Below are 23,950 nucleotides of genomic sequence, written 5' to 3' on the forward strand. Positions count from 1 at the left end.
TGAGGAGGGATCTCCTTTCTCAGAGAGGGGGCACCCTCTGGCACCCGTGTCCAGACTTGTGGAATCTCCACTTATGGTCCCTGGACGGGACGCGGAGGTTCTAGGTGGGCTACCTCCAGCGGTAGTAAACACCATCGCTTCAGCTAGAGCCCCGTCTACCAGACACGCTTACAGGCTGAACTGGAACCTGTTCGTCGGTTGGTGCTCTTCCCACCTGGAAGACCCCCTGAAGATGCCCAATCGCAGTCGTGCTTTCTTTCCTGCAGGATGGGTTGGAGCGAAGGCTGTCTCCCTCCACCCTGAAAGTGTATGTTGAAACTGTCATTGGCTTGTTTAGTTAACACTCGAAGGTGATTGGGCTCTCGGGCGAGATCCCAATTCGTCAGTCACTGACGTAACGTCTCCGTTCTCTCCTTCAGGGAACGAGGGTTACACAAGTAACCTAGACGTTTTTTTCCCTGTTGGTTTTTTAAATTAAAAAAACATACATTTTTCATAATGTTTAGTGAAATTGTTTGAGGTGGGATGGGGATTCGGGAAATTGGGGGGGGTGGAGCCAGATTTTTATATAGGTTTAAAGGGGGGCGCGACCAAAAAAGTTTGAGAACCACTGGTCTAAAGTTAACAGACAGTGTTTAGTGCAGTCCACATGTTTACATGTGTTTATTACAATGACTTTGAATTACCTAAAGTAGTGTGGTAAAGCAACAGATTTGTTTTTATATTTCTGCAATCTACTTTATTTTGTGTGATTTGTTACTGACTTTCATATTAATGTTTACACCAGGCTTATTTGTCAGTGCTTTATGTTGTCATAAGTATTACATGCTTACAAGGTTGGAAGTTCAACAAATCAGTCAATATACTGTGATTGTAGTTGTTAAATAAAAATGTCATTCATATCAATTCATGCATCACCTAATTTCATCGTAACATATAGGCCTGGCCTACAGAAAAGAACATTTATGTTTAATCTATCCAATAGTGTGTTGGTCATACTATACAATGATTTATAGCTTGTCTTTGTTGAATAATACAGAACAAAGAGCTTTAAAAAAAATTATTGCATATTAAATCGCAATCGCAATATTGGAAAAAATAATCACAATTCAATTATTTTCCAAAATTGTTCAGCCCTAATTTACATACACAAATATTATCTGAAAACTCCAGCCCAAGGCATTCAGCACTGTGTTGCTTCTGTGCCCTTTGAGGAGAGCATTTGAAAAAGTAGAAAACTACTAGGAGGGGCCAAGGCTGAGGATTCTCTGAGCGGTCTGGGTAATGAATGGTGACTAAAATAAAATGATAGAGAGAAATCTGGGACATGCGCCGAGAGGTGCTGGAGAAAATAGGGTCTTGGCTCTACGCTGGATTCCACTGGGACAGCAGGACTATCTTTAGAAAAGGGCAGGGAAAAAATGGCCACATTTTCATTTTCATAAAAGGCTTAACTACACTGTTCATGAAAATCTACATTCACAATATTAAAGCATCTAAAACAAACTTGAAAGCCCGGAAACAAGTGAGTTCTACCTGCAGAAAACGGCTGTCAGAAACAGCTGGAATTGGAGGACAGAAAAGCTTTAAATCCCATTATATAGGCCTAGACTATAATAACAAATACTAACCAACTATACTTTCACCAAGGCTGGATTTATCAAAAATACAGTACAAAAATAATAATATCGTGAAAAAATATTACAATTTAAAACACCAGTTTTCCATATTTATGCATTTTAAAATTAAATTCATTTTTATGATGACAAAGCTGAATATATGGTGCTCAAGAATAGGGATGGGTACCGAAACCTGGTATTTAATCGGTCCCGGGGCTAAATTAAATTTATTATTCCTATATATACACATTATCTTGCAAATTCTATCTCACCAGAGTCACCAGCTGTTTTTCAAACATTTGTCTATGATGTATTTTTGCTTTTCGCAATTCAGAAGCGAGATCGCGCCCACGCGGAGGAGCTTCAGCACGCGCAACATGAAAGCCCTGCTTAATTATGATAGAAGAGAGAACTAAACATTCAAACATCTGCTTACACTTTAGGCCTGTGGCTATTTTATTAAGCTAATTTTATTTTTATTTTGGCTTCTAAGGATTATACAAAAGAAGGTATGAGGTAAAGCTATTAAAAACTAGCTGCGTTTCTCGCGCAACTTCTTTCCCTTCACAGCGGCACGCATTCGTTCCTCCCTAAAACCCAAACGTAATGCCAGAATCAGCTCAATTGGTGATTGTTGTAAGATGCCGTCTTTACAGTTGCTAAATTGCGGGACATGTTTGATGATAAAACGTTGAAAGCACAATCCGCACAAGAGACGCTGTTCCTCAGACTGAAATGTGTGCGCGCGGCACGCTCCAAAACGGACAAACAAATTACACTTTGAGCTTCGGGCGCAAGTTCAATCGATCAAATACACACAAAAATGTCAAAATGGCCGGCTTGGAGAGTATTTACTTAAACACAGTTTATGAGAAAATCTGATGTGTGTCAATATATTGTCTTAAAGTGACAGACTGGCGCTTGGGCCATCAAAATGCAAATCTGCTCTTAATCTGAATAATGTTATAGCTTTAATAAGCATTAATCTATCAATACATACACTGAAAACTATGCAGTGTTCATTTACATTTGATTACTTTTAGATTTCTTTTGTAGGCTATTACTTACCTGAACAGTAATGTTAGTAGAACTTCATGGAAAAATGACAAGCACTGTTTATTTAATTTCATTTGTATATTTGTTTTATTGTATGTCTGTTTGTTTTACTTTGTTTCTTTGTTCATGCTCTTACTGTATCTTAGCTTATGTATAAAACACTAAAAATGCCTGCACACTGGTGCATTTACAAATTGATGTTTTATATTCATTTCATTAAATATTTTTTTTACATTTCAGAATATAAAGCAATGTTAATTCAGCTCTTAATTTGTCATATATATATATATATATATATATATATATATAAATAAAACAAAAAGTACCGATAAGAATACCGTTAAAGTACCGAATCGATAAGCAGTATCGGTAAGAGTAGTAATACCATTAAAACCTTAAACGATACCCATCCTTACTCAAGAATCATTATTTTCAGTGTTGAAAACGGAAAAAGTTTGTGTTTTTTTTCCAGGATTCTGATGAATAGAAAGTTCAAAAGAACTGTATTTATTTGAAAAGGAAATCATTTGTAACATTATAAATGCCTTTACGGTCACTTTTGATCATTTTAACACCTCTAACAAAAAAGAAAACTTACTGACCAAAATTTTATGGTAATCTATGATCGTTTCTCACACAACAAAGTACTCAAAGATTGTTCATAAACATCTGGCAGAGCACGTCAATATGGATTTAGTGATTATATGGGACATTACTTGTCCAATCTGTCCTTAGCAAACTCGAAAAATTTTAAGTGAAACTAAGCACAAAATTTAAATATCAAATATCAACACTCCTTTGACCTGTAAACTTTGCGGAATATTTGGATTTCCAGTGTTCATGCTGTTCAGAAAGTATAAAATAAGACAAAGTTCAAGAAAAAGTGGTCAAAACTTACCTGCCAGACACCTACAATGGCATTGGCTATTAAAATGAGCAATATTACAAAAGGCTCCACAAACGCTGTAATGGTCTCCTCTCCCTCTTCAAACCAGGCCAGTACCTATAAAAGAACAAAACAAAAATAAGCACTTTTTAAATCAGGATTTCATTTACATTTTTACTTCATTCATTCCTGTGAGGAAGCTGGCCAAATACCCAGACATTACCAAATGAATAAAAACACCAAGGAGTCTTCCAAGTAAGACACCATATAAACCTTTTAGTGTGTCATTGTATTTTTTTTTGTACCTCAAGCATGTCCCTCTATATCGTGAGACTTGGCAGGACTTGTGGCTTTATGCCTAGTGTCAAAAAACAGACTGATGTCAGCAACTTCACAAGCATGACTATATTTAATGCATGCCACTTCTAGGCAGCATAACCGAGACAAAGCACTTAACAAGCCAGCCATGTGAATTTACAGGCATGCCGACACGGTCCAGACAAGGCCCAGTGAACACTGAAGCACTTTATGTAATCCAATTAAGACAGACCAGCTTTCATCAATCTAGACTCTATGGGCTTAAGCATACCTGGACCACACAAGAGGTCTCACTGATCAGTTAGAGAACGTAACAAAAAAAGTCATACTTGAGTATGAGCAATAATAATAATAATAATAATAATAGTGATGCTTGTCTTAGCAAACAACACTACTATGCCAACAGAAGCAATGTGCAGTCAAAACCAAACCAAAAACCAAGTATTTTAACACCAACACACATTCTAGTGAGGCAAAAAGCTTTGTATTCCCAATGCAATCTCTGAAATATTAATGCATCCTGAAAAATCAGCTTTGCATCACAGGGACAAATGGCAATTTTACATTTTAAAATATATTAAATTAGAAAACAGTTACTTTAAACTGTAATAAAATTACAGCTTTTGCCATATTTTTCAAATGCAGCCTTGGTGAGTGCAAAACTTTGTATTTTGAGTTGTGGCAATATGTTTTGTCCTTTTAGAACAACTAAGTCATACAACAGATGTGATGCTTTTAATACCAACATTACCAACTCACAGCAAAATACATTTTTAAAATAAAATAAAATTATGACTTCTGAACGCAAAGCACAATGGTTTTTCAAAAATTCAGTCCAGTACTTGAGAATCTCAAGTTGAGATGTCACTCAAAATCATTTAACTGACTTCAATTATATAAGGTTCTTGTGAAAACGGCTGTGGTTGTAAATTCCAGGTGCTGTGCTTAGTCCTGATGAGACGTGATGTGCTGATTGAATAACACCCTTGCCTTGTGGGAATAACAAAGGTGAATGTAACAGCAAGTTAATGCATCTCTATGAGAGGTTAGTGGGTATAACACGTTTGGACCTGTTTAGACCTGTGTATAGCCAGATGTAAATGGGGCCTAAGAGAGATCTCAAACAATACACAGGACCGATTCTGGGAGAACAACTTTCCCGTTGCCAGTAATACTTGTGCAATGTCACAACACTGGATGCCAGATGCGAAGATGAGAAACAAGCAGCCAGTAACAAAAGCAGATGGATTTTAGAAATGTCATTCACCCCCCCCCTCTCTTTTAATATAAACAAGCATGCTATAATAACAATAATCTTTAATGTTGATGCAACAAACACTGATTTTTCTGCACACCCACGGGTCCAAACACAGGAAGTGGATGACAGTTGGTTTAACACAGTAACCTAACCTCCGGGCCGGAGTATTTTACACCAAGTTCTGAGTGAGAGCACTCTAAGCCCTCTTGGACTTGCACCATGCTTCCCATTCCAGCGGTGAAACATTATCCAGAGCAGACGAGTGTTAAAAGACTCCAGACAACATACATAAACCACTGAGTGAACCACCGTACATCATCACCTTGTAGCCTAACGACAGCATTTTGTAACATGATCAAAATATCCCGCAGAGCATTTATGAAACACTCAGATACCTTTCAGCATGGTACGTATTCTCATCTCAAGCAGAGATTAACATTCACCACAAAAATTCTTAATGAACCAAATAGAAATAAAATCTGAACAAAACTGCCACTCTGCAGTACAAAACCATAATGTAATGTGTGTGTGTGTGTCTGTGTGTATTACAAAACAGCCACAATTGGCTGATAATGCTTGTTGATTTTGCACATCACCATTATTTATATGCTATATTACACAAAGTTCACTCTTCATATTTGATTGACCAAGGACCACTCGAAGACCAAGTGGAAAACCCAGAGTGGAATTGGAGCCGAGTAATTATAGAACACTATGAGTGGGAAGGGGAATTCTCTGTTGCTCCACTCCACTAACATGCTCTTCCAGATCGTTTTTTAGTTTTCGCGTTGCATGGTGACAGCCAAAGTTTGTTGCTCTGGCTTATTTTCTTCCATTGGCGGAGAGCAAACATAAACTAACAAGCTATTTTTCCCCCCCAGAAAAATTTTATTTAAAGGGGTCATATGATGCGATTTCAAGTTTTCCTTTCTCTTTGGAGTGTTACACGCTCTTGGTGCATAAAGAAGATCTGTAAAGTTGCAAAGACTAAAGTCTCAAATCCAAAGAGATATTCTTTATAAAAGTTAAGAGTCAGCCACACCTACCTAAAACGGCTCGTTCTAACATGCCCCCACATATCTACATCAACGTGTGGATATATTAGCATAATGCCGCCCAAATGTTCACGCAAAGAAAGGCGGCGTGGTTTCAGGAACAGCAGTAGTGTTGATGCAACCATGTCAGGGAGACGCTGTGTTTCAGTGCGAAAGCAAAGGCACTTTATTTGGCCTTCCGGAAGTAGATGCAATTAGGAATCATTGGTTAAGATTTATTTACAACAGAACAGCACAACCCAGATGTTCGAATTTGTGCAATGCATTTTATGGACGACAGTTTTTTTAACCTAGGAGAGTACGAGGCTGGCTGTGCACAAAGGCTATTTCAAATTTTTTTTAAAAGGGTAAATTCCAACTTTGCTATGACAATCTGGCGCTTCTGAATCAGCGACTGCAAGTATGTTTTGTTACTAGTTTAAGTATTTGCTATTGACTGTTCAAATGCGGAGTTTTGCGCAGCGCAGAGTGACGTGTCGCGTGTGTGTGTGAGGGGAACAGGGTCACATCACAGGAGAGTGAACTGCCTGTCAGAAATCATAGCACGTCAGCTGTCTAAACCGCGGCTTGTGTACTGCATCATCACTGTGTCTGTCACGCGACTCTGTTGCCCTTTCGGGCTTGAACGGATGGTAAAACTAACGACATTATTAACTGCTTGAACTGATGGTGAAACTAACAACATTATTAACTATCTTGATATTTACTTTGAAAGCTGAAGCTCGCGATTATGGAAAGGGGCGTTACATTTCCGATGCGTGCTTGTGGTGTTCAGCCTATCACAATGCACTGGGTCAGCTGGCCAATCAGAGCAGACTGTGCTTGTCAAAGGAGGGGGCTTTGCTGAAAACGAAGCGTTTGAGAGAGGCGGGGCATAGAGGACCTACAATAATGTACAGTATTTGAAAAATAATGTGTTTTTTGAACATTAAAACATGTCAACATATTCTGTTACACCAAATACACAAAATAATGATCTTTAAAATAGCATCAATGACCCCTTTAATATTAATAACAAGTTCAGCTTAATTGCTCTTCTGGTTAGATGCTTACTGTAACATACTTGTACTCTGCACAATGGCAAAGTTAAATCCAATCTAACCTACCCTTATTTAACCTAATCCAGATATAACTGGGGAAAATGATGATATGGAAAGCCAAATAGGCCCTGTTTTATTCAAATGAATACTGTATTGAGGTACTTACAAAAGATATGCAAGCTGCCAAGAGAAGAATCCTCACTAAAAGATCCTCAAATTGCTCCACCACCAACTCCCACAGTGATTTTCCTGAAGACAAAGGCATGTGAATACATGATAATAAAGACCATGGTGTGAAATGCATAAAATAAGGCGTTAAAAAAAACATGACAAAAGATTACCCTCTTCCGCAGGCAATTCTGTGGGACACCCAAAGATTCACAGCATAGGGGGATAAAAAAAAAACAAAAAAAACATTAGATCCTGAAAGTTCAGGTACAGTAAAAAAAAAACAAAAAAAAAAACACTGCATCATTTAGGCTTAACAGCAAAGGACAACTGAGATTTTAACTTCACTGCAAAAAAAAAAGTAACAAAACAGGTTGTTTATATGACATCTACAACACTAATTTCTGGCCAAATCTGTAAGAATACTCGCTGGTGGCGAGCAGCAGTTACTTCACGCGCCTTCATTTCGGACACATGCCGGCTGATGAAACGAATATCGCCGCATGTGCGCCTGCTCTTTCACGGGCCTAACAATGCTCTAACACTACCTGAACATTGCGAAATCATCTAAACCGCTCTGCTTTCTATTGCTCTGCCAATCCCAGTTTCCTCTGTTAGCATTAGCCGGGCCACGCTCGCTCGCTCACTCACTCACCGTTCGGTCCCCATTTCTCCCGCTGACGCTTCACTTGCTCCAGGCCGAGCCCAGTGCTCTCGTTCACGGCGAAATGGCTGTAAACTTCCTCCACGGTTTTCGTATGTGCGTTCTCCATCATGGACGGACGGACGGACACGCTGATTATGAACGAACTCGCAACCCCCCACAAACAGGCTTCTTCAAAGCCTTTAGTCCTGACTCCCAAGACCTTCAGACCCTAAACTTGATCCAAAAACAATCGTAGTGACTTCAAATAAACAGTATACGATAAAAGCCAATGGTAACTTTTTTTAGTTCGGGCGTTTAATGAGATGAAAAGTTAAAAACCCGGACTAATTCAACCAAAAATTACACCACGCGCATCGCAAACGCGCTGGTTGTTCTTGATCTTGAAGTTTTTTCGATGCCTGCTGGGAGTCCTAGTGTCCTTATGATGTGCTAGATAACCAAACGAAGCCCTTAAATAGTCTTTCGGATCTATCCTCGGCTCATTCCCGTAAACTGCAGCACAGTGCCGGTGTTCGCAGCTCTAGCACCATCAGCACCAATCGCGTGTCTCCGCTGTGCCGCTCTCCTGATCCGCATGCACAGCTCTCGCTCTCCGCATGTGGAATGCGTTCATTGGCTGCGCGGACTCCGGAAATCCCGTTCCTTCCTTTGACTTTTCTTCGTCACGCAGTGTGGATCAGCTGACCCTCTTGGCCGGGTCAGAGTCAGTACAGTTGAAGAAGGGTGTAGTGTAGCAAACAAATGTCCCTGATATGCATAATGTTATGACGTTAGAGGTGGGGGTTTTGATTAATGCAAGAGACTCGAATCTTTTGAACATGTTCACCAAAAAGATTCCTTCACAGACACATTCACATAGTCACGCCGGTAGGTGGCGACATTGAATGCTGAATTACTGAATCAGGCACATAACCATTTGCTCAAATTTGCAAGTCTAAAAATCTGTTATTAATTCTGTTCTGTTATTTTATTATCATTGCGATACTATTATAGCTTTTATTAATATTTTGAAATAGTTTTCAGTTTTATATCTTCTATTTAAATTTTAGTTAAAGCTTTATTAGCTGTTTTGGTCATTTTTTTTAGTTATTGTTTTTTAATTTTAATTTTTTTATTATTTTAATTTTAGTTTTTTTATTACATCAAGTAAAACTAAATGTGTGTGTGTGTGTGTGTGTGTGTGTGTGTGTGCATGTTTATGTGGTTTATGAGGACACACATTTGTAAAATAACATGGGTATGACATAGGTATTACAACGAGAAGGTGATTTATGAGGACTTTTGCAGTGTCCCCGTAATTCAAAAGGCTTATAAATAATTCAGAATTAGTTTTTTTGAAAATCTAAAAATGCAGAAAGTTTCCTGTGAGGGGTAGGTTTAGGGGTAGGGTTGGTGTAGGGCAATAGAAAATACAGTTTGTACAGTATAAAAACCATTACGCCTATGGAGAGTCCCCATAAACCCTAAAAACAAACCTGTGTGTGTGTGTGTGCAGTTTACAACATTTCTCATATATATGCAATACAAAAAAAAAACATACTTTGCAGGTTTGTCTTGTGTTCTGGTTCAAATGTTGGTGTTTAAACTTAAAAAAAACTGACAAGATTTTTTTCCTCAGGATGGCTAAACCCATTCCTGATTTTAAAACATATATCATTTATCTTAGATAAGTCTGACTGGTTAAACAGATAGTCATGCAGCCAAACAATTAAATATTAGATTGGTGTAAGATACAACAGTTTACAACATTTCTCATATATATGCAATACAAAAAAAAACATACTTTGCAGGTTTGTCTTGTGTTCTGGTTCAAATGTTGGTGTTTAAACTTTCCCTCAGGATGGCTAAACCCATTCCTGATTTTAAAACATATATCATTTATCTTAGATAAGTCTGACTGGTTAAACAGATAGTCATGCAGCCAAACAATTAAATATTAGATTGGTGTAAGATACAATGTTGAAAGCAAGCTTCACTTTCTTCACACAGTGCTTTGAGGTGCACACTGTTTTTCACTATTACCCAGGCATCATTGGGAGAAAACGCTTATACTTGAACATACAAGATAAGGCCACTCACTGCACAGTCTTACTGATGAAAAGGAGGAATGAAACAACATCATAAGAGTTACTTGGACCCAGGGTCTGCAGCCATTTTGCAACACTACAGGCTCAGATAAAAAGATATGAAACAGCTAAATTAGTTTTGCCAAAGCTGGGTTGTCATGGAGATATGACATGGTGCTTTCCATGTCACTTGTTTATAAGTTGATCTAATAGTCAGATGTGATTCTTTCCACTATTATTTGGAAGATAAACTTTGATTATTGATTCAGGTTCTGAAAGTTGTTTAGAACACTTATGGATGAAAACACACACACACACACACACACACACACACAAACACAAAACATTACTGTACACTGACGTCCCTAGTTTCATAAAAGATGATTTGGCTTATGGAAACAGAAATGTCCAAAAAGGCAATCAGCATAATCTTACAGCTCAGATTCACAGCCCATCTGTCGAGATCTCTGACAATTGCAGTAGAAGGTGATTTTCCTTGACTGACACTATCTTGCATATCATGACACTTTAATCTCAATTTAGCCTGTTCTCTACTGGTTTATTCTAGATGAAAATAGCTGAGGGCTGAGGTGATGGTCCAGATAAATTCTCAGATTAGGTCTATGTAGAGTTTCAAACTATATACCATATAATTTATACCATACCATGACCATATAAAATGTATATAATATTAAATTATAAAATATATTATATTATCTGCTTCCCATAGTCAGTGAATTTCTGTAAATATCTGATCATTTTAAAATTGTGATTTCCGGGCCTGAAATGCCATAAAAATGAATGTATTTGTTGGGGGGGGGGGGTGCTCATTTAAGTAACAGTTAAAATAACTGCAAACCTTAAAAGTATATAGTTTACCAAAAAAATTTAAATTTTCTGAACATTTACTCACCTGTAGGCCATCCAAGATTTGTATCTTCATCAGAACAGATTCAGAGAAATTTAGTTTTACATCACTTGGATCCTCTGCAGTGAATGGGTGCCGTCATAATGAGAGTTCTAACAGCTGATAAAAACATTCACAATAATCCATGAGTAATCCACACGACTTCAGTCTATCAGTTAATGTCTTGTGAAGTGAAAAGCTGTGTGTCTATCCATATTATAGATATTATAGGATAGATTTTTTTCACTGAAGGAAGGGTTATGGATTATGGATTTGTATTTTAGCCAGAAGCTACGATTTAAAGTTAAAACATCTGGACTTGTTTCTTACACAACTGTTCACACACAAATGCTGATTGTTGATCTGGAGTCGTGTGGATAATTGTGATGTAATGACGGCACCCATTCACTCCATTGGTGAGCAAGTGATGTAATGCAAAATTTCTTTGAATCTATTCCAATAAAGAAACAAACTCAGTAAATCAGTAGATTTCAGTCAATTTTATTTATTTTTTCTCAGTGAACTATTGCTTCAAAAAGAAAGTATGAATATCAAACTATGAAATACATTAGGCATAAAACTGCTACAATAACATCCCCAGTAAGCTTAAAGCAAAAGATGTTCCCTTTTGTATTGCAATTCCGTTCGCTAAAAAGGTCACCCGAGCTAGTAATAGCCCATTTATCACACACCTCATGACTGACACATTAATTGAAGCAGGCTTGAGAGAGAAAGAACAGCTCGGTCAGCATCTCAATGAAGTGTCAAGCTGTTTGGCCCATCCTGTTTGCAAGATTTAAATGCATTTTGTGGATTTATGTCTGTAATGGCTTCCAATTAGCTACAAGTTTCTTAAAATAATACAGTAGGTTTAAATGTCCTAGAATTCAGAATTGTTAACCATTAACTAGCATTTTTCTATTTGTGTAGTAGTCGTGGTGGTTTAAACAGATGGCTTCTTCTGTTGGATGCAAAAGATGAGTTGGATTGGTTGAATTAGTAATAAGGCATCTAACAGTTCATGAGAAGAGTCATATGTTTCCATAAGATTGCACTGTATTCAGTGTACCATCGCTTCTCTGTGTAATACAGTGGGTTGACAGTTGCATGCTAACATGTCAACAAAAGATAAGGCACAAGACAAATCTCTGGTAACCATGAGACAGACAGATCTGAGAGGTAAATTGTTCCTCAACGTGTGTGCCATCAGAGGAAACATGCCAGGAAGAGTACACAAAGTCCTCCTTTTGTCACCTGAGCGTGGCTGTTTATTCAGAAACCCATCCCCTTGTTTGAGTTTCACGGATGTGGAATGTAGCTGCTAACATCTCTTTCCCATATTCAGTCTATGTTTGGTATCAGTTTCTGGGCTGGGAGCCAAATGTTTGCCTTTTATGGTTCTGTAAAAAAGCAAATGTAAGATTCTGGCATGTCAGGAGGATTGTAAAGCTCTCATGATAAAGGATGGGCCAGGCTTGGTGAATCCACTCAGATTCACTGATTAAGGCTGATCTGAAGACACAGTTAAACGCAGTTTTGACATATAAATATATTTTATCAAATTAACAAGCATATATTATATTTGTATCATTTATTATTAACTAAAATTAGACTAAACCACAAAATGTCTTCTACTAAGTGTCTTTTACCTAGGGATGTTTTGGGACAAAATTCAAGTGAGCAGTTACTGCTATCTAGTGTATTGTATTTGTCATTGCAGGAAACATGTCAAATGATTAGCCTAAGCTATAGCCTACACTCTAATAAAAGTCCGTAAAATAGGTCCTAATGTATTGTGTTAATATGAATGAATTGTCCATATTGATTTTTTACAGGTGTCTACTTGCATTTGGTTGTGTTTAAGGGTTAAAGGAAACGTCGTTATCCGTAACTTAATAGATAATGTCCTGGTAGAAAGGACAGTAATGTTGTAGCTACTGTAATATGCAGTACAACTTCTCCCTTTTTTTAAAAGGATTTGTATTGTACAACTCTCAACACTGTTTTAAAAATTCATTTAAGGTGGTGTAATGCATTTATTAACTTAGAAACTTAGACATTACTTGTCTTTACTCTTTAAATTTACTTTGAAATACACGTTTTCAAAATGGAGAAGGCACAGACAATGTATACCAGTGTTATTTTAGTATTATTTATATACTATAATATAGTATAATATAATATCACAATTCTTAATTAGCTTTTATTTAGGCTATGTATTTTTCGGTTTTTATTATTAAACAAAAATGTCCATTTTAGTTTTAGTAATTTTTTGTGCTTCGTTTTTTATTAGTAGTTTTATATTTCGTTTTTTAGCTTCCCTATTATTTCAGGTTTAATTTGAGTGATTTTAGTAGCCTACTTCGACATTGCTCATTCTAATCATTTTAATACGTTTTTAAGTTTTACATTTTCATCTAATACTTATACTTCAGCTTTATATCAATTACCGAAAGTGATTTTTAAAGGTTTTAGTTAATAAGAACACCGCTACACATTTGTAATTGTGTGCATTTCGACATCTATTCACAATTTAGAAAAAATATATAAATTATATTGTTAAAAATAAAAAAATTGAAATTTGCGATTTAAGGTTTATTTCTGTTCATGAGAAAATATATCACCTATATTTTCAGCAGAATGATCAACAAGGTTGTTTGGTCGCGTTTACTTTAGCTGTGTTTCGAACCCTAGTGAGACATCTACATAGACAGCAAATGTGGTCGCCATGGGCGCGTGCAGCATTTTTTGGCCATCCACTCGGAACGCGCCCAAAAAGATGCCCAAAACTGCTGTAGTAGACAGCTACCAAGTGACACACAGCCTTGAGGTCAGTGCCAGTATCACATGTATCGCTTCTCGGCGCATGTGAAGTAGATATCAAATACACACTGCCGTGTGCTGCGTGTCGAACAACTTTGATTGCCAACATTGATTTCTCTGACTTTATTTCGTCCCATTTTCGTTTGGAGACATTATTTATTTTGTTAACATTAGTTGAAATAAAATGACTGAGCAGTCGGCCCTGCTTCTGCGAAAACAGCTAGCAGGTACGTTAGGTGGCTAACTGTTAGCGTGAGTAGTGCAACATTGTTATATTATTTTTATCCATACCATCTGTACTTACAAAATTACATAGCGTGTAACGAAACGCACTGTCAGTGTTTGTGTAAGAGCTTATGGGCTTCGTATTTCCACTTGTAAAGTATAATAAGATCAGAAGGCTTTGCTAGCATGCTAGCGCCTAATAAGTTGGTGAGGTATAAACATGTTGATCATCAAGCTTAAACCTTTTATTTTAAAAAAAGAACAATTTTTTTAGTTTACTGGTCATAGTATCAGTTGACACGTGTATGCAGTAGACAAATTAGGAAACATAAATGAGGAATCTCATTTAGTTTTTTACCTTATTTGATACAATTACATGCATATTAGTACATAACAAGCTTTGGTCTTTACACATTTATTCCTCTATCGTTTTTAATGCCTCAAGTGATCACAACATTATTAATGTATATTATGAAAATAGAGATTTTGTAAGGTAAAACTTATTAGTTAATTAGTGTTAGATTAACTTTAAGCTCTCATTAGCAGAAAATGTAATCTAATATCCAATATTGCCAGATACGAATGATAAATGACAAATATATATTTATATATTTTTTGTCATCAGCATGTATGTACCTCACCAACTTATTCAAAGCCTTTTGACATTAATTTTCTTTTACATGTGTAAATACAAAGCATATATATATATATATATATATATAAATTCACTTAAAGGGTTAGTTCACCCAAAAATGAAAATTAGCCCATAAATTACTCATCCTCAAGTCATCCTAGGTGTATATGACTTTCTTCTTTCAGACGAATCCAGTCGGAGTTATATTAAAAATTGTCTTTGATCTTTCAAGCTGTTTCATGGCACTCAGCGGGTGTTGCATGCATCAGTCCAAAAGCACTTAATTAAAATGCGCCCATCCATAAAAAAACGTGTCTCACTCGGCTCCAGGGGGTGAACAAAGGCCTTCTGTGGCAAATCGATGCGTTTTTGTAAGAAAAATATCCATATTGAAAACATAATAATCACTTTAATGTAGCTTGCGCTCACTGTTGTACATGGAAGCAGTTCCGGGAGGATGACGTATGGAGGTCGGCTTTGCACATGCGCCGCTCAGAAGTGACGCACGCGGAAGCGCAGGGGAGAGATCAAAACAAAACAACGGTCACTTATTAGAAGTACAAAACGAGGATTTGTAAAGAAGAATGTCGGAGGATTTCGATATAAGCCAAGCGGACTACTTTTCCTTTGCTAAAGTAAGGAAACTTTGCTTCCTTTGCTCCTGTTAACAAACGTTGGTTTTCACGAGACTCACCGGCGCATGCGGAGCGCTGACCTCATACCTCATCCGCCCGGAGCTGCTTCCGTGTACAACTGTTGGCGCAAGCTACATTAAAGTGATTATTACGTTTTGAATATGGATATTTTTCTTACAAAAACGCATCGATTCACTACAGAAGGCCTTTGTTCACCCCCCGGAGCCGTGTGAGACACTTTTTTTTTTTATGGATGGCTTTTTATTTAACTGATGCATGGAACACCCGCTGAGTGCCATGAAACAGCTTGAAAGATCAGAGACAATTTTGAATATACCTCCGACTGGATTCGTCTGAAAGAAGAAAGTCATATACACCTAGGATGACTTGAGAGTGAGTAATTTATGGACTAATTTTCATTTTTGGGTGAACTAACCCTTTAAGATACATTGAAATAATGTGTCTTTTTTTATGTCTTACAGAGCTCAACAAAAACCCAGTGGAAGGTTTTTCTGCTGGTCTGATTGATGATGATGATATCTATCAGTGGGAGGTTGTCGTGATCGGCCCTCAAGACACATTGTTGTAAGTAACCAATCCTGTTACCAGCCATGTGGTGTTTGGGTTTAGCTATAAGATTGGCCGGTTGACTAATCTAGTCTTCTACAAAGCTCAGATCACTTCTAACCAAACCGTTTACTCACTTTTTCTGGTTTTGATTTACAGCGAAGGTGGATTTTTTAAGGCACATCTCATTTTCCCTCATGATTACCCACTTCGGCCCCCCAAGATGAAGTTTATTACAGAGATTTGGCATCCTAATGGTGAGTGCATGTTGGTGAAATCACTGTCCCTTATAGCGGCTGACACTGATATTATTCATCATCTCTAACCAGTCGCGAAGAACGGAGATGTGTGCATTTCCATCCTACATGAGCCAGGAGAGGACAAATTTGGCTATGAGAAACCTGAGGAGCGTTGGCTGCCCATCCACACTGTAGAGACCATCATGATTAGCGTGATCTCCATGTTAGCTGATCCCAATGGTGACTCGCCAGCCAATGTGGACGCAGCTGTAAGTTTACTGATTTGTGATAATATATTGAATCATGTTTTATAATAAGTCACCATGATATCAAAATGAACATTGTTTTTGCGATGTGATCAGAAGGTACAGTAAAAATGATTTACATATTTTAGGGAGTAGGGTTAAAGGAACACTCCATTATTTTGAAAATAGGCTCATTTTCCAACTCCCCTAGAGTTAAACAGTTGAGTTTTACCGTTTTCGAATCCATTCAGCCGATCTCCGGGTCTGGCGTTAGCAATTTTAGCTGTAGCTTAGCATAGATCATTGAATCTGATTAGACCGTTAGCATCTCGCTAAAAAATGACCAAAGAGTTTCTATATTTTTCCTATTTAAAACTTGTCTCTTCTGTAGTTACATCATGTGCTAAGACCAACAGAAAATGAAAAGTTGTGATTTTCTAGGCCGATATGGCTAGGAACTATACTCTCATTCCGGTGTAATAACCAAGGAACTTTGCTGCCGTACCAAGGGTGCAGCAGGCGCAATCATATTACACAGCGCCTTAAAATAGGCTAACTTCCGTCAACATAACCAACGTGACCACCTGCTTGCACAGGGAGCGTGCTGGGGACTGTTTTCAGGTGCTGCGTAATATCAGTTATATAATTATATAGTTCCTAGACATGTCTGCCTAGAAAATCACAACTTTTCATTTTCTGTTGGTCTTAGTACACGATGTAACTACAGAAGAGTCAAGTTTTAAATAGGAAATATATAGAAACTCTTTGGTCATTTTTGAGCGAGATGCTAACGGTCTAATCAGATTCGATGATCTATGCTAAGCTACAGCTAAAAGTGCTACCGCCAGACCCGGAGATCGGCTGAATGGATTCGAAAACGGTAACTTTTTTATTTTTTATAAAACAAATTAAAAAGTAGTGGAGATTGGTTGGTGGTTATAATTTCAAACTTTGAAGTGTTGCTAATGCAACTGATTGTGTGCTCCCTAGACATTTAAATTTAGAGAACATAGTGATGAATTGCATTCCCTTCAGTTTATTCCTTAAGTTTACTTTACTTGGTTTTAAATAAAACATGCAGAAACCTTGTCATTTATAATAAATACTGAAATATTCCATAAAAATAATATTTCATAGTAACTTCATCCTTTCATCAAAATGTACTAAATGTAATGAGATTATATATATATATATATATATATATATATATATATATATACTGTAAGCATCACCATTTAAGCATCCACATCCTGGATGAAAAACTCTTCAAAAAGTGCCGGTTATGACCATCATAGATCCAATTCCTGATGAATAAAATCAAGTCCCACATGCATTTTATTTTTATTTTTTTTTCAAATTTCACTCCAAAATGTCACTTTATTTAAATGAAATGCCAATTCATGTTTTTGTCCTTCTGAAGCAATGACTGAAACTCTCTCATTTGTGTTCGGCTTGCAGAAAGAATGGCGAGAGGATCCCAACGGTGAGTTCAAGCGGAAAGTTGCCCGCTGCGTGAGGAAGAGCCAAGAAATGGCATTTGACTAGACGCTCCATCACCGTTACATTTGTTTAGTACATATCAGTTCCCATCTCCATATCTTGAGGTCAAAAACAGACGTTTCAATTTCAGGATTTATTTCGCCATTGATTTTAAAGCCCATGACAAGCTCATATCAATTTAATAGGTTTAACTATGTGTTGAATTATATTTATGTGTGGCAAAGCTTCATCACGTAAATTGAATTCTAACCAGCCCCCTGGATATGTCAACATTAATAGGCGATCACCTATATTTTAGTCACCAGTTATTTCGGTTTGCACCATTTAGGGATATCAGAGCAAAGCCACCGTAGAATAATATATATAAATATTTTTTTTTATCTGAATGTGTGAGTTATAGCACGTTTCGTTAATACCAATTACCCTCCACCCTCTAGTGTGTCTGAATTATTTATTATCTTATGATGAAATGTACTGCATGACACTTGTTTTGATTTGCTTTTTTTTTTTTTTATCTGCCACTGAGCCATCAATTTTGAACAGTCTTTTATGCAATTTTGGCGTGTTTTGTGCGTTTATGGTACTAGTAGAGGCTGATGGTCAGAATCGATGCTGATTTCCCTTCTCACTGTCGGACAGCCCTATTCCCTTAAAAAAAACAACAAAACAATACCGCAGATGTCTCTCAAAGGGCCATCTCTTTCTCTGCTGCCTTAAGTTGTTCTCCTATCGGAAAGGAAAATTGTATTGTGATGTCAAATCCGTCTCGATGTCTAGTCAGTTTTTGAGCTGGAATCCTCTTTTGGACAAACCAAAAAGTTAGATATTTGCATGAGAGACAGAGAATATTTTTTTGTATAAATGGTAAGCTCAAAAGCTGTATTTTTTGTGTATGTAAATATGATGTATTGTACCATAGGTCTTTCAGTCATTTGTTTGTGATGTCCCCCCGCCACCACATGTAGTTTTGTAATCTCATTTATGACTGTATCCTGTTCACTCTTCTGTTCCCTGAAGGTCCTATCATGTAATTGCTCATTAAAATGTAGCATTTGTCTTACATATCTAGTGTTTGTCCTTGTGTTTTATTCTCTTTTAGTCTTGCCTTTGTCCTGTTGATGTCTTGTCAGTCATGTAAATTGCAGTTACCTCAATATCTTCTAAAGGTGCATACGATTCTTGATAACACATCTTTTAGGATCTTGTCTGAGTGAGGTTTGTTTGGTGTTGTGTACTAATGCAATTGTTCAAAAGACTGAATTTTCAGTTGGTCATGTTTTGATTTGATTCAGTGGTGTGTTACTGGTGTGAAACACTTTTCTCCAGTTTGTGTGGTGCTTGGCAGAATATTGATTTTTGAGCACTAAATATGAAGGAATGTAATTTCTTTCTGCAGCAATCATTTATGCTCTTTAAGTTCAGATAAATAAATTATGAACTCACTACACACCAAGTTGTGGTGTTATTGTGAAACTGAAAATATTAATTGTCAATTGAAATAAAATATTAAATATTAATGAAAAACTTAGAAATTAGTGAAATAAGTTTAAAGGCATAGACCATCCCAAAAAAAAGAAAGATTAACTTTTTTTTTTGCATTAAAGTAACAAGACTTCGGAGGAAAACTTTGTTTAACTGTCAGTAAAATGTCACAGTGCACAAAAAAATTGTATTAACTAAATAAAATGCCTATTAAAGCCTCTCTTGCTTTTGTCATTCACCTTGATTTGACTGATAATATTTCAATATGCCTCACCTTGCTTGGTTTGTCTGTCTGAGGGTCGAACACACGGTCACACAATCTCAGTCCTGTCTCCTGTCGGATTTGTTGCAGGTAAGCCCTCATCGTTTCTGTCCAGGAGAAAAACACGGTATTTAGATCTTTTCTGTAATCAGCAATAACACTTCTAATCATAAAACTCATCATAAAGAAGGTCTTAGTGGATGTTTAAATCAACCAGACCCAGGTAAGTTTTGACTTCACTGTCCCATACCTTCCTCCTGTTTGCTAGAGGGTTTAACATACATGGCATTCAGAGGAAAGCCAGGTTCTCCAGGGATAGGAAAGTTGGTAATTCCCAGCGTGTACATCTCCTTCTCTCCTTGGCCCCTTGAACTGCACTAGAAATCATTTATGAGAGGGTTACTTAAGAAGCATTAACTGAGGAAAATGAACAACACCTGATAAACAATTCAACACTTAACGTTTGAAATATACAATGAAGCTTTTATTCTTCAATAGTTACCTTCTGGAGCTTCTTGAGGCATTCAGAGATGTAAAGAGTGGTGTAGATCAAAGTCCGATCTGCCTCATTCTATCAAAAAAATTTAAAAAGTCAACAGTTCAATACAAAATCTCAACAATTGAAGTGAAGTTATACCTGACTACGTATGTCGATATGCATATGTAAAGAGTTTGAGGTGACATATCCCCATGAGAATATATTTATTCTTCTCTCTCAGGACAGAAATATGAATGCATGTTAAGGCATGCAAGTGCATTTTTTCAGGCTCCTGCACAGCCAGCCTGCTGTACGGTCATCCGTCTTACCTTAATTTCATAGTTCTTGAAGAAAACATTGGCTTTGAAGTAGTAGATGGCCTCATCGATAATATCTGTGTCTTTTGCTGAATATGGAAACAGGAAGGAAGAGATGATTTGTCAAATACCCTTTTCTAAAGATCGCCATTTAAGGAAGAACCAGACATAACTCTGATCTCAGAGTACTGCCTAAAATCAAGCAATCTTTCTTACTTTCTTTAGGAGCAGGACCCTTAAACTGTGTTTTGAGGGGCAGTAATGCCATATTCCCCACCAGTTTGGTGTCTGCATCTATCAGGTTTGAGTGGTAAGCCTGAAGAGAGTGGAAAATTACAACAACAAAAATGCAAGAGTTATTTAGTAAGATTTCTTTCATATAGCAAATTGGTTTTAAAGAAAATCAGCGATCACTGAGGTGAATGTAAATGAGGAAATCCAGTCGTTTGCATCACGGACAGACGCACAAATTCTGTTTCTAACAACATATTTCTGACACTTACCTATACATATTTGATTATAATATATGAAAATCAAAAACACAATAAAATATGTATTTGTAAAACTGCTACAATTGTAGAAAAATGGCCAGAGTAACATGATGTATAGGTTAGCTCTATGGCTAATCACGATAAAATATGTTTCTACTTCGCCGCTGCTCTAAAACGTGGCACAACAAACTGCCCATAACGCAAACAATTGCGCTAATCGTTATGTTTAATGATTTCTTACCGGCATTTTGGTACAATATGTCCCAAATCTAGCAGGTAAAAAATGAATGTCAGCGCTGTCCCACCCAACAGCGATACAGGAAGTTTCCAGCACAGTATCCGGCTATAACCACTGGGGGGCGCCGAAGGACACCAGTTCTCAGTTCTGCCCCGCCCCCCCCCCCACACAATTTTTTTTTTTATATGATTTTAAATCACTTCTTTTAAGTAGTCTAAACATGTTACATGTGCCATTTAAAAAACTGTCAACACCATTTTTTTTGTTACGGCAGTCAAAACCTAGCGACCTGCCTACCAAGACAACGTAGGAAGTACATTAGGTTTTAACAACTAATATTCATTGGGGGCAAATATATAAGTTTAACTGTCCACTATTGAATAACTGATGATAATGATAAACTGCTATTTCGCTTGTCTCTGTCAATGTCCTTCTAAGACTTTTATGCAACTGGGTTATGACATGTAATAACTGATTTTTTTTTTTAAAAACAAAATTAAAACACCACATTTGCCATTTCCATATTTTTACTGCAAAAATAAATACACACTTCTAAAAAAAATGGATTACATTTTATAAAACTCTGCAAAGACTGAGGCATAGCACAGGTTACGGCTGCATCCTTCAACTAATGAATTTATGAAAGCGACACAAAATATAGTTTAAATAAATTAAACTCTTAATTAGTGGAAGAAGTCTGGCTGGCTGGCTTTGAAGTATGATCTCTCTCCTCGCTTAAGAATCATCTCTGTCTTGGAAGAACTCATCAAAATTTGTGTTACTGGGTTCCCCATCAATTTCCTGGAGGAAAAAAAGGGGGGGGGGGGGGGATTTAGCACTTTTAATTTGCAAATTGCTAATTTTGTTGTAATCTAAAACCAATTTCGACTTATAGACTTAATATCTTAGAATCAAACATCAGTTCATAGCATATGGCAGCAACCTTATGCACAAACCTTGGGCTCTTTAAACTCCAGGTCTTCACCATACTGTATGGAGAAATCGATGTGCTGCAGGACAATGCTGATGCCCTCCTCATCAGTGCGGTCAAAGGGCAGGAAACGAACCATACTGTAATCATCAATCTAAAGAAAACAGTGCCATCTTAGTTTTTAACTACAGAATGATTGTAAAACTTGAAATTGAATATGAAAGATGCTAGGGCTGAACGATTAATCAAAATCAAAAACTGAAATTGCTATATGGCTTAGTGCGATTATCAAAAAGGAAAGGCTGTGATTTAAAGGGGTCCTATTATGCTCTTTTACAAAGTCTTGATTTTGTTTTGGGGGTGTACTAGAACAGGCTCTCATACGAAAAACACATTATTTTTCACATATTTTACATTATTACAACACCTCTCTCCCCAGTCTGGCATGAACGGCTCGAATAATACCTGTATCAAATGAAGGCCCGCCTTCTGAAATACGAGATGTGCTGTGATTGGTTAGCTGGGCCAGTGGGTGTTGTGATTGGCAGCACTCTGCGCCTGGTCGAGAAATGTCATGCCCCTTACCATATAGCCACCTGCAAGCTTCAGTGTAAATATTGCATCAAAATCAAGTCAATCTGAGCGCAATTTAAACCCGGATGATTGTAACCACTCTAAGTTCGTCTGCCTTGGGAAAGCTAGCGTGTCTCCGACATAGTGATAACACTCTGTGCCTTCTCTAGTGCAGCTCAACCAGGTCTCGTCCCATTCGTCGGTATTTGTGATATCACAAATCCTGGAAAATATGCGTTGTAGTCCAAACGAGTCGTTCGCTGTAGTTTTTGAAAAGTGATTTCTGTTAAATAAAATATCTCCTTTTGAAGTGGACTTTGAGCTTTGTAACTTTGCAGATCTTTTTTTATGCTCAAACAGCAACATTACAGACTAACTAAAGTTGAAAAAGTATAATAGGACCCCTTTAAATAAATATATATGCTGTGTGTTTCTGAGTAAAGCATTTCACCAGGTCTGTAATTAGAAACATTTATAAACATGTAGCCAACAAAGGAGAGCTTTAGGGCTCCCGGTGGTTTTTTGAAAAAGAAAATTAGGAAATTAAGACACATTAGTGTTGCACTCTAAAATAAAATTATTATTTTTAATATTACATATGTAATTATTATTACATAGTCAATGTATTTATATTGATTTAGTAAAATTAAAATAGCAATATATTCCTTAATTTGTTCAGTGTTTTTAATTATTATTATTACTATTAATAATAATAATTATTATTAATATGATCATCATTTTATAGTCATATTGGTATATAGTCAATATGATTATTTGCCAAAATTGTGCAGTCCAACAAACAAGCACAGCAAACCTGAAACTCTTATTTATATATATATTTTATTTATTTATATAAAAATCACACTTATCAATGCCTCAACAGGAGGCACAATCTTTGTAATTGTAACTTACCAAACCACATATGGCCTTGGTTAATTTCTTGAATTTCTTGCTTCTCAAAGCTGCAGAGTTGTCCTCCATCATTGAGTACATGTCCGGGTCCAGATACCTGCAAATAAAATGAAAAACACCATCATGTCATTTAAATCTAGGATAAAGTGAATTATAAGTCGATCGCATTACATGAACATACTTCTCTATTTCCTTCTTAGCCTTTGGACTGAGTAGATCCATTTTGGTCATTATGTTGACTTGTGGGGTTTCTAGCATCACCATAGCACTCAAAGCAGCCATAACTCCAGAGATAAACTAGATAAAAAAACAGTAGCAACATTTTTTCAATAATTTGTTAACCAAATCGCAAAAAAAA

The 23,950-nt window shown here is 36.9% G+C and overlaps 4 protein-coding genes across 4 annotated transcripts in view; 1 reads left to right on the forward strand and 3 right to left on the reverse strand.

The window, feature by feature from the left end:
- atp2a2b (ATPase sarcoplasmic/endoplasmic reticulum Ca2+ transporting 2b) overlaps positions 1-8,683 on the reverse strand; it is a 39,988-nt gene extending 31,305 nt beyond the window's left edge. Inside the window, exons 1-4 of the mRNA XM_016240212.1 lie at positions 8,056-8,683; positions 7,574-7,591; positions 7,399-7,481; positions 3,574-3,678 (exon numbers count right to left, since the gene is read on the reverse strand). Of these exons, the coding sequence (XP_016095698.1) occupies positions 3,574-3,678; positions 7,399-7,481; positions 7,574-7,591; positions 8,056-8,176 (327 nt within the window). The 5' untranslated portion in view covers positions 8,177-8,683. The remainder of the gene's footprint in view (positions 1-3,573; positions 3,679-7,398; positions 7,482-7,573; positions 7,592-8,055) is intronic.
- Positions 8,684-13,904: 5,221 nt separating this feature from the next.
- On the forward strand, positions 13,905-18,844 carry LOC107556945 (ubiquitin-conjugating enzyme E2 G1-like). The gene is made up of 5 exons (XM_016240214.1): positions 13,905-14,090; positions 15,840-15,942; positions 16,084-16,181; positions 16,254-16,432; positions 17,867-18,844. The coding sequence occupies exons 1-5, from the start codon at positions 14,048-14,050 to the stop codon at positions 17,951-17,953; spliced, it is 510 nt and encodes a 169-aa protein (XP_016095700.1). The 5' UTR covers positions 13,905-14,047; the 3' UTR covers positions 17,954-18,844.
- A 781-nt stretch (positions 18,845-19,625) lies between these two features.
- On the reverse strand, positions 19,626-21,286 carry LOC107556928 (actin-related protein 2/3 complex subunit 3-like). The gene is made up of 6 exons (XM_016240187.1): positions 21,180-21,286; positions 20,664-20,763; positions 20,460-20,536; positions 20,155-20,223; positions 19,903-20,029; positions 19,626-19,759 (listed from the first exon to the last, which is right to left on the reverse strand). Exons 1-6 carry the CDS (start codon positions 21,183-21,185, stop codon positions 19,626-19,628), a joined length of 513 nt encoding a protein of 170 aa, XP_016095673.1. The 5' UTR covers positions 21,186-21,286.
- Positions 21,287-21,693: 407 nt separating this feature from the next.
- The window catches only part of LOC107556929 (GPN-loop GTPase 3), a 4,019-nt gene continuing 1,762 nt past the window's right edge, over positions 21,694-23,950 (reverse strand). Inside the window, exons 3-6 of the mRNA XM_016240189.1 lie at positions 23,774-23,889; positions 23,593-23,689; positions 22,133-22,261; positions 21,694-21,977 (exon numbers count right to left, since the gene is read on the reverse strand). Of these exons, the coding sequence (XP_016095675.1) occupies positions 21,912-21,977; positions 22,133-22,261; positions 23,593-23,689; positions 23,774-23,889 (408 nt within the window). The 3' untranslated portion in view covers positions 21,694-21,911. The remainder of the gene's footprint in view (positions 21,978-22,132; positions 22,262-23,592; positions 23,690-23,773; positions 23,890-23,950) is intronic.

This window comes from Sinocyclocheilus grahami, unplaced genomic scaffold (genome assembly GCF_001515645.1).
Source record: "Sinocyclocheilus grahami isolate Dianchi unplaced genomic scaffold, SAMN03320097.WGS_v1.1 scaffold584.1, whole genome shotgun sequence".
Classification (NCBI taxonomy): Eukaryota; Metazoa; Chordata; class Actinopteri; order Cypriniformes; family Cyprinidae; genus Sinocyclocheilus; species Sinocyclocheilus grahami.